This window comes from Phodopus roborovskii, unplaced genomic scaffold (assembly GCF_943737965.1).
Source record: "Phodopus roborovskii unplaced genomic scaffold, PHOROB, whole genome shotgun sequence".
Classification (NCBI taxonomy): Eukaryota; Metazoa; Chordata; class Mammalia; order Rodentia; family Cricetidae; genus Phodopus; species Phodopus roborovskii.
In genome coordinates, this window is record NW_026126407.1 from 21,650,021 (window position 1) to 21,659,144 (window position 9,124).

General features: G+C 51.3%; 1 protein-coding gene across 1 annotated transcript; it reads right to left on the reverse strand.

Annotated features, from left to right (window-relative positions):
* Positions 1-952: 952 nt before the first annotated feature.
* On the reverse strand, positions 953-8,508 carry Trim17 (tripartite motif containing 17). The gene is made up of 7 exons (XM_051180584.1): positions 8,420-8,508; positions 6,792-7,225; positions 5,424-5,519; positions 3,860-4,090; positions 2,179-2,201; positions 1,982-2,085; positions 953-1,597 (listed from the first exon to the last, which is right to left on the reverse strand). The coding sequence occupies exons 2-7, from the start codon at positions 7,218-7,220 to the stop codon at positions 1,047-1,049; spliced, it is 1,434 nt and encodes a 477-aa protein (XP_051036541.1). The 5' UTR covers positions 7,221-7,225; positions 8,420-8,508; the 3' UTR covers positions 953-1,046.
* Between the last annotated feature and the right edge of the window lie 616 nt (positions 8,509-9,124).

The following is a 9,124-nucleotide window of genomic DNA, read 5'->3' on the forward strand; positions in this document are numbered from 1 at the left end:
TAAGAGGCACGGGTCCGGACCAGGTGGCCACACTCCCGGCCCCCGGCGTAGTGGGTACTCCCGGTACTAGGCTCTGACACTTCCGCCGGAAGAGGAACCGCGGCGGAAGCAGGAAACTGGTTTTATTTATTTTTTTTTGGAACCCGCTTTTGTCGTAGATTGGTCACTGCTTGTCACACGGCCTGGGGGTGGGACCGAATCAGAGAGCTCTAGAGCGCACATTTACAGTGACAGGTCTCTGCAGGTAGTGTCCCCGCTTCCCCTGGCCCCGTTGATGTAAACTTCAGCCGCAAGTTCCGGAAGGGTTGTAGAAGAGCATTGAGGCGCAGGACGATTCCGAGGAGAAGAAACACCCAAGCGGTGGGCAATGGTGTTGGCGGTTTTTAGTGCACTTTCATCCTGTGTCCACAACCCTCAGCACCCCTGGACTGTTGTCGCTCAGACACCCCCAGCGCCACCCTCATGACTGGGGACAGACCTGAGTAATCCGGGGTGGGGAAAGAGACGCGGTGTCATACCGCGGGCTCAGAAAACTCGGTGTAAACCACTTGGGAAATGCGCGTGTAACAGGAATGGAGAGTGAGGGGTTCTTCGGAAAGGGAGTGTTAGGAACGTGTACGTGGAGGAAGGAAAGAGGAGCTCTCCCTAATTATTTTAAGGGGGAGGGGGCGGGGCTCCGCTTCCTCTGTGAAGGACCGGATAGCTAGAGAGGGGCACTAGGAACCAAGGTATTAGCAAGCTTTGGGTCCGGAAAAAGCTAACAAAACGAAAGACCAACTTGCACAGTGAGCAGGTATATATTTAGAAATTAGTTCACTCGGAAATGTCGGTACTCGTTCCAAAGTTACCCCATCTAGCATCTTATCAGCAATCGGTTCATATTTGAGCATTTTAATCTTGATTGTATTTCAGTTAGTTGCCCTGCCAGCATAGGTGTCGCCTCTTAGCGACCCTAGAGAAAGTCTGGGTAGGTAGCCACGGTGGTGAAGCGTCCTGCCTTCCGGGGAACCCGGGCACGCCCAGCGACTGTGCCTGGCCCCAAACCTCTATCCCTTCACCCACATGGTCACTGAGGAAATGACCATCTGGCCCGACTTTGGAGCACCCAAGCAGAAAAACGGCAGCAGCGGCCCAGGGAAGGCAGCCTGGGAGAAACTGTGCAAGTGGGACCCATCGTTCACACTGTAGAAGGACACCTCCCCGGCCTGGAAATCCAGGAAGATACCCATGTGGCTGGGAGGTTCCGTGAGTGTGACTGGAATGGAGTCGGGTAACAGGGACAAGTGCTTCTTTCCCTTGGACAGCTGCACTACCCAGAACCCATTTTCCGGGGACTTGGGCACTCTGTCCTTTCGGCTCACGTTGTCCCTGCACACGCCTAGGGCCCAGAGTGCATCCCCGGTGAGATTCATGCCCACTTCCCAGTAGTGCCTTCCAGAAGAAAAGCTCTTCTGTCCCACAGCGCAGGGGTAGGCCACGAAACGGTCCTTGCTGTAGGGGGCGCTGCCCTCTGGCGGTGGGCTCAAGTATCGCCTCTGGCGGCTCTCGTACAGGAGGAGATAGGGGTACGCTGAGCTGGGGTCCGGCACCACAGCCTCTGCAGAGGGTCCGGGTGGACAGAGAACAGTAGGGGTCATTCAAGGCCAAAAGTGGAAGGGCCAGAACCCTCAAGGTAGGCGGTGGAGGGGCATGGTGGCCAAATGGCTCTTTTCCATATTCACTCAAAAGCCTCCCCCCCTTCACCAGTCCCAGCTGACAATTGGGGTAACTTAAGGGTTGCACACTCCAAACCCCCGTGGAGATTGGTGATGGGGCTAACTGGGGCAATCTTAATTCCGCAGATGGTCAGACTTGGAAAGAATGTTAAACTCCAGTTTAAAACACTTATCTCCAGTTGATAGCTCTGGTCCTGGGTCCGGGTTAGACACAGCAGTGCCCAGAAAACTGGGGTTCATGGTTGGAGACCCGGGTCTCTGCTTACCTTGGAAACTTTTGAGCACCTCTATCTGCCCTGGAACTCTGCACACCGTCTTGATAGCCACCGGGAGGATCACCTCTGGGTACTGCATACTGAGGCTCTCCTTCCTCCAGGGAACACAGACTCATGTGCTCCCCAGCTCTCCATGTGGGCCTCCCTCACCCACCTCCACACTATCTCTGCTGCGGGTGACAGAGTACCTGGTCAAGGTGTCCTTTATATCCTGCAAACAACAGGGAGGACAGTTAAGAGCTCCTACCACTTGCCAGTATCTAAGTTGCCTCTGTTGCCCCCGACTTGGGGACATGTCCTCTGCTGGACATTCCCTTCCCAGATAACAGCTTCACATACTCTCTGGATCTTCCCTTCACCTCCACTTGGCAGACCCTAAGCATCTCTTCAGTCCACGGTCACAAGCCTGAGGTCAGTGGAGAGGAGGTGGCAAGTTCTGGGAAACCTGTAGCGCTTACCTTTTCAGTAGTCGAGACAGAACATGGGGCCCCTGCTAAGCAAGCACTCTACCAGTGAGCCACACCACTCCAATGTCCTTGTCCTTATTCAATTCGTCCTCCCTTTGAGGCAAGTAAGCCTTGGATCAGTAGTCCTTGTACACACCGTGTGTGTGTGTGTGTGTATGTGTGTGTGTGTGTGTGTGTGTGTGTGTGTGTGTTATGGTGCAGTTTATGAGTCTGGCACAGGAAAATGCTAACAGAATAGAACAGAACCATCCCTAACAATGCACTATAGTAAGCTTGTGCCGCTTGTCCACCTAAACAACCCCAGCACACGACTTGCACAGAGCTTCCCTTAAAGAGGACCCCTCAGGCTTCTCTGTGGCACAAGTAAATTGTGAGCTTCCCTGATCCTGTGCTTGGAGCCATTATTAACTAGGTGTTACTTGTGTGCACCCAAAGATTCCTCCCTGCCTAGTAGCTTTCACAGCCAAGACAGTTACTGGTGATAATTCACACACAGCATAGGTTGAGTGAACAAAAGGGTGGCTCAGACCCTGGGTGGGTTTTATTCAAGTATCCCCAGAACAGCATGCCCTTTAAAACTTAAGGATTGTTTACTTCCAGCGTTTTCCCTTCAATGCTTTCTAGCTGAACACAAATGAAGCCAGTGGGCAGTGTCCTGGGTTTCCTTCTTTGGACTCAAGAAGCTGCAGATCCAGTTAAGATGCATAGAACAATGGGACAAAATATGAGGGCAGGGCGTACAGTGGACATGGTCTGAAGAGGGTGAGCCTGGGGTCCCTGGAGAGTTTCTAGGAACTCAGAATCTACAGACTCCTCAAGCACCATTAACATCTTGGCCTGGAAAATGCATGCATTTACAGCATTCCCCAGTGGCCCACTGCCACTAGATGTGGTGGTATGTTCCCAGCAAAACCAGGCTGGGGTTTAATTGCTAGTGTTGCAGTGTTAAGCAGTCACAGTGTGGGTCCTTAAGAGGTGATTAGGCCCAGGTCCATCAGGGTGAACGGAGGTGCCTGCCTCATTCACTCTAGCAGATGCTGACTGGCCCTTTATCACTAGGCCTGCACCAGAAGACAGCAAATTGCAGTACCATGCCCTTGGGTTCCCAGAACTCTGTTGTAAATATTGTTTCTCCCTCAGAGTGGTGTGCGTGTGCGTGTGTGTGTGTGCGCGCGCACACATGCTGGTGGGCAGCATGAGATGTTTGCTGTTAACACTGGGATGGGGTGGGTAGGTGGCCCTTGGCCCAGCCCAACCCCACCCCGTCTGTCAGGATGCATTTGTTTCACAAGTTCCTGGGCGCAGTGCATATTCTCAGGCCATGCCCCACCTCACGGTGCACCCACAGGTTTGTGGCAGCACAGGGAAAGACCCAAGGATCCACAACACCCTCTGGCCTCACCTGCAGCATCTGGAGCGGCTCCTGCTGGCTCTGCTCCTCCAGCTGCAGCAGGAGCACGTCCAGGGAGTGGCTCTGGCGATCCAGGGAGGTCTTGCTGTCCTGCAGCCTCCCCAAGGTATCCTCTTCCTCCTTCTTCAGGACCTGGAGAAGCCTGCGTTCTTCTTCCACCAGAAACAGGACCACCTTCTGGAACTCCTCCAAGATTCGCTCTCTCCGCTCCTTCACTCTCTCCTGTGGGAGTGGGGACCACACACACACACACACACACACACACACACACACACACACACACAGCCTGGCTATGAGATGTGCCCAGAAAGGATGGCTTTCCTTCAATATTGCCACACAGCAATTCTGGACACTTGGTGACCTAGAACTCTTGGGCAAACTGGGAACCAGGACCTTTAACAGTGGTCCCTTATCATCCATGTTACACCCTAACAGATCAGACCCTGAATGTCAGCATCCACGCATTCAAATGTCTGTGTGTCCTGGTGTGGGTGGGTTCAGAACGTGCCACCTTCAAGGAAGGACACAGGCATGGTTCATAAAAGGGACAGAAGGTTCCTAATGACCAGGCTAAAAGTCCTATTGGAGTTACCCATGTCCCTAAAGCTGCTGGCCAAAATTCCTAAGAAATCAGAATTTCACAGACAATAGCTAAACTTCCCAAACAGGCCCCTCCCTCCCTGCCTTCCTCTTCCCCCCCCCCCGTGTGTGTGTGTGTGTGTGTGTGTGTGTGTGTGTGTGTGTGTGTGTGTTGTACTTGTCTCCTTCCTCTTCTGAGACAGGATCTTCACAAGTAGCCCTTGGGTGGCCTGGAACTGGCTATGTCCTCCAGGCTGACCTTGAGCTAACAGATCTTGTTTTTTTTTTTTTTTTTTTCCTTCCTTGAGTTCTTGGGTCACACATATACACATATACCAACAAGCTCAACTCCCCCAAATAAGTCGTTTCCAGTGAACAGGAGGAAGTCAATCCTTGCCCAACAGTACCACAAGATGACCGACTGTTAACCAACTAGTAATTTTCATTTTGTCTCCCTGATCCCACCCTACATGGAAGATAACTTTGAAATGGAATGGCCAATCTGTACCCCTCCTCAGTCTTTAGGATCAAAGGTGCAGCCCACATTTATTTTTATGGGAGCATTGACTGATTCTGAAATAAAGCTATTAAAATCTGAGCTAATTAAAAAAAATCGCTTAAAAGAGGGCTGGAGAGGTGACTTAGTAGTTAAAGGCACTTCCACAGGACCAGAGTTTGGTTCCCAGCACCCATAGTGGCTCACCCACCTTTAAATCCTGTTCCATGGGGGTCCGGTGCCCTCTTTTGGCCTTATCTGGCACTGCATGCACATTTTAAATAAACACATGCAGGCAAAATTAATTCTAAAAAATTTATCTGAACCTTTTAAAATCCCCCTTACCTGTCTTGTGCGGACTTAATTCTCAGTTCAGCCACCAAACCTGAAGCCTCCTCACCCTGAAAGGCACTTCCCGCCCATCACGGATGAGGATGGATATGGACACATGGGGTAGAATGGCTGCCACTGAACACTCACCTGCCACTCAGTTAAGGCCTGTTCCTCCTTGGCTTGCAGAGTCTTTGTCTTCATCATCTCCTCCCGAAAATACTTTATGTCTTCCTCCAACTTCGTCTGGATACACAAACACAATCCTTGGGTCAGCTGGTCCCATCTCTGCCAATGTCTGGACTGTGGTCTCTCAGGCTTCACTGGCCCCAGAGACCCTCTTATGGCAGCTCAGGGAACCAGGCAGTCCCCACCCCCGACAAAATAAAACACAAAACAAAAAACCAGATGGCTTGGGAGTGGAGGCCTTCAGAACACAACACACTTGAGCAATGCCCTTCAGTCAGGAAATAAAACTGGATGACTGAATGTTCCAGCTTCCCACTCCATTGATCATGGCAGGCCATAGGCCATGAGTTAGAGCTATGAGGTTCAGGAAAGGAGTTTTTGGTGACCTGGGTTTTGGAAGTTAGATCACTGTAATAAACACTATATAGGTAAATTGCCTATGATGTTTGAACTCACTGAGCAGCTGGCTTTGGAAGCAAACAGGGTTGCCCTGCATCTATTTTTACACTCAGCCACATTTGTCTCAAAATGTCCTTGAAAGCTCCTTGTCCTGGGATTGGCTGACTCCCCCCTTCCCCCCCCAACTCTGTGACAAGTAGGGAAACAAACAAACAAACAGCAAATAGCCCAAGAATAAAAATGTGCCCTTAAGAACAGCTAGAAGACAAGCCACTTGCAAACAGGGTTACAATAATTAATCCTGTGACATGAAAACGCATCAGTGGAAATGAGAAGCCAGAAGTTCAGTCACAAGAAACATCCACTGAAGGAAAACTCAGTTGAAAGGAAGCAAACTCCAGCTGACTGCTGCCTCAACTTGCCCCATCTATTCTGCTGATGCTTCTAAGTCCAGGATCTGACAATGTTGCCTTTGCTCTCTTGATCGGGCTACTCCCTCGACTGTCTCTGCTGAACCTTGTAAACTCCACTGATGACTTTTTTTTTTCTTTGCATTTCTCTACAGCTACTCATTGTTTTTACTCTTGCTTGCTATACACTTAATTAGATCACTCATTAATAAACATGGATACTATTGACCAGTCACATACCTATTCTGTCCTAAGACAGAATAAGTTGCTTGGCTTCCAACCTACATACATTTCTATTGTGCCTGTCTTCCCACCACCGTTCTGTTTCTCCCCTCCCCCCCCCCATTAGCAGCAGTGCTCTTATTGTGAAATGAAGTCCTACATTTCTTGAACCGTAAGTAGAGGCCAGCTTGACAGAATTTCCCCCACTCCCAACCAGGGATCACGAGCCCCTGGCCGTACTTCCCCAGTGTTGACCACAGCTCCTTCTGGACATGGAAGCCCCTGAACTTGCATTCACCTTATATTCTCTTGCAGCCTCGTCCAGAGGCAGCACCCTGTGCAGCCTGTGCTCCTGAGCCTCCCTGCAGACCACACAAATGGGGCTCTGGTCATCCTGGCAGAACAGTTTAAGGGGCTCTTGGTGTGCTTGGCACAGGTCTCTCTTCTGCAGCCCTGGGTGCTGGCGGGCCATCTCGGCCACCTTTGTCAGCAGGCGGTTGGGCCTCAGGTTCCTCTGAGGGGACATCTCCCTGCACTCGGGGCAGGGGAAGGAGCCTTTCTGCTTCTTCTTCCCTTTCTTGCCCTTCCCTTTCTCCCAGCTCATCTGGATGCATTCTCTGCAGAAGTTATGGCCACAGGCAGTCATCACAGGATCAATGAAGTAGTCCAGGCAGATGGAACATGTGGCCTCCTCTTGCAACCTTCTGGCAAGTTCCACAGCATCCATGGCTCCTGGGGAGAAACAAGAGGAGGTTTCCCCTGTAACCCTTTGGCAGGTAGAATCACAGAACTGATGCCCTGGCCAACTCCCCTGGGCCCCTGTGCACCATGCATACTTCCTCTGTATGGAGGAGGACAAAAGCTGGTATCCCCATGTGGGATACAAAAACACTGAACAAATGCTAGCCAGACCCCTGAGCCTTGACTGCTTGGCCCCTAGGTCAGCTGAGCTTCTGGGACTCTCCAACTGTTGTACATTTGCAGTCAAGCCTTACCTTTGCCCTAGGGCCACACTAGCACCCCAAAAGGCTGCAATAGAGCCAAGCTTCAGAATAATGTCCTTAACAAAACTCTGGCAAAACAAACTTAAAAGGAATGAAGACCCTTTCGGTTAACACGCAATGCAGAAAGGGCACGCCAAACATACAGATATAGGGGCTCCGTGCAGATACATGAACACACAAATACATGTACACACAAATACAGGGCCTATGTGTAGACATGTAGACACATGTACATACAAGCTTGCACACAGGTAAACATGTTTGTAACCACACATGAACACAGCGACAGAAAAAAACGTGCAAGCACACTTACACGGTGACAAGCACAGGCATGTGAACATGGATGCACTCTGAAAGCACGTACAACACACCTGCACAGGCACATATGTACACCTGCACGCACACCCACACATTCTTATAAACACATGTACAATGCACTGCCCCCCCCCCCCGAGTCGTCCTACTCGAGGCAATGGAGACCATGAACTGCACCCACACTACTTCTTGGTCCTTATTGAGAGTTTGGACTCAGTACTTCCCTCCTCTCAATTCCTAAAGTCAAGGTATTTTCAGATATTCCAGAGTGGTTGCCACGTTAATGTCATCTGAACTTTCTGTGAGCTCCTCCCGAATCTCAAGAGCCCTGAGGGGTGCACCGCTGACCACCTGTTCAGAACCGGACAGAGAGGGCTAGGGGACCTGGCTCCTCTAGAGTAGAGGCTCTTGGTCACCTAAAGTCCTGTCAGTGAAGGCTCATATAGGAGACCTATGTAGTGAGAGTGGTCTACGGTTGAAGCCTATGGTTCGAAATGTGGCCTTTGTTGGGGACAGAATGGCTGGCTGAGACAGGAGCAGGACAGAAGGGGGCCCTACAGTCTCGGCCCATGGGGTGAGGGGAGTTCTCTGGACAGTGAACACTCACAGGGAAGAAGTCTTGCCCTGCACCAGGTGCCAGGGCCAGGTGCGCCGCGTGCGGGAAAGGCTGGGTTTGCCCACAGTACAGAGAGAAGCTGGGGACTGGGTCACAGGGGCTTTGTGGCGTCAACGCACGTATGCCGTGGGGGCGGGGCTGAGGCTGCGGCAAGGTGGGATGGAGGCGGGGCCTCGCCAGTGAGAGGTGGGACCAGCGAGAAAGGGGCGGGGACATAAATGGGACGGGACCAATGGATGGCTGAAAGAGATGAGGGGTGGGGACTGAGATGAGTGGGCTTTGGTTTGGGACTGAAGGTTGTGTGGGGTTTGCAGGGTTGGAGGCCAGGAAAATGGAAAGGGTAATATATAAAAGTTTGGGTCTAAAAGCCGGGCAGTGGTGGCACACGCCTTTAATCTTAGCACTCGGTAGGCAGAGGCAGGTGGATCTCTGAGTTTAAGGATAACCCGGTCTGCAGGCCTACAGGAGTTCCAGAAACCCTGTCTCAAAAAACCAAGGGGAAAAAAAAAAAACAAAAAAAACAAACAAAAAACAAAACAAAACAAACAAACAAAAAAAAAAAAAGACGAAGAGGCGGAGGGGGGGGGGAGAGAAGGAGGAGGAACAAGAGGAGAAGTAGTTGGGGCTGTTGGGTTAAAGACAGGGCCTGGGGTTGGAGTTGCCAGCCGGAGCTTTCCTACTTCGTCAGCTCCTAGA

Coding starts and splice junctions, on each gene's coding strand:
- Trim17 (XM_051180584.1), bottom strand. CDS start 7,220: ATGGATGCTGTGGAACTTGCCAGAAGGTTGCAAGAGGAGGCCACATGT. Junction 5,520..6,791: donor AGGCTGCAAGAGAATATAAG/GTGAATGCAAGT, acceptor TTGTGTATCCAG/ACGAAGTTGGAGGAAGACAT. Junction 2,086..2,178: donor ATAAAGGACACCTTGACCAG/GTACTCTGTCAC, acceptor TGTTCCCTGGAG/GAAGGAGAGCCTCAGTATGC.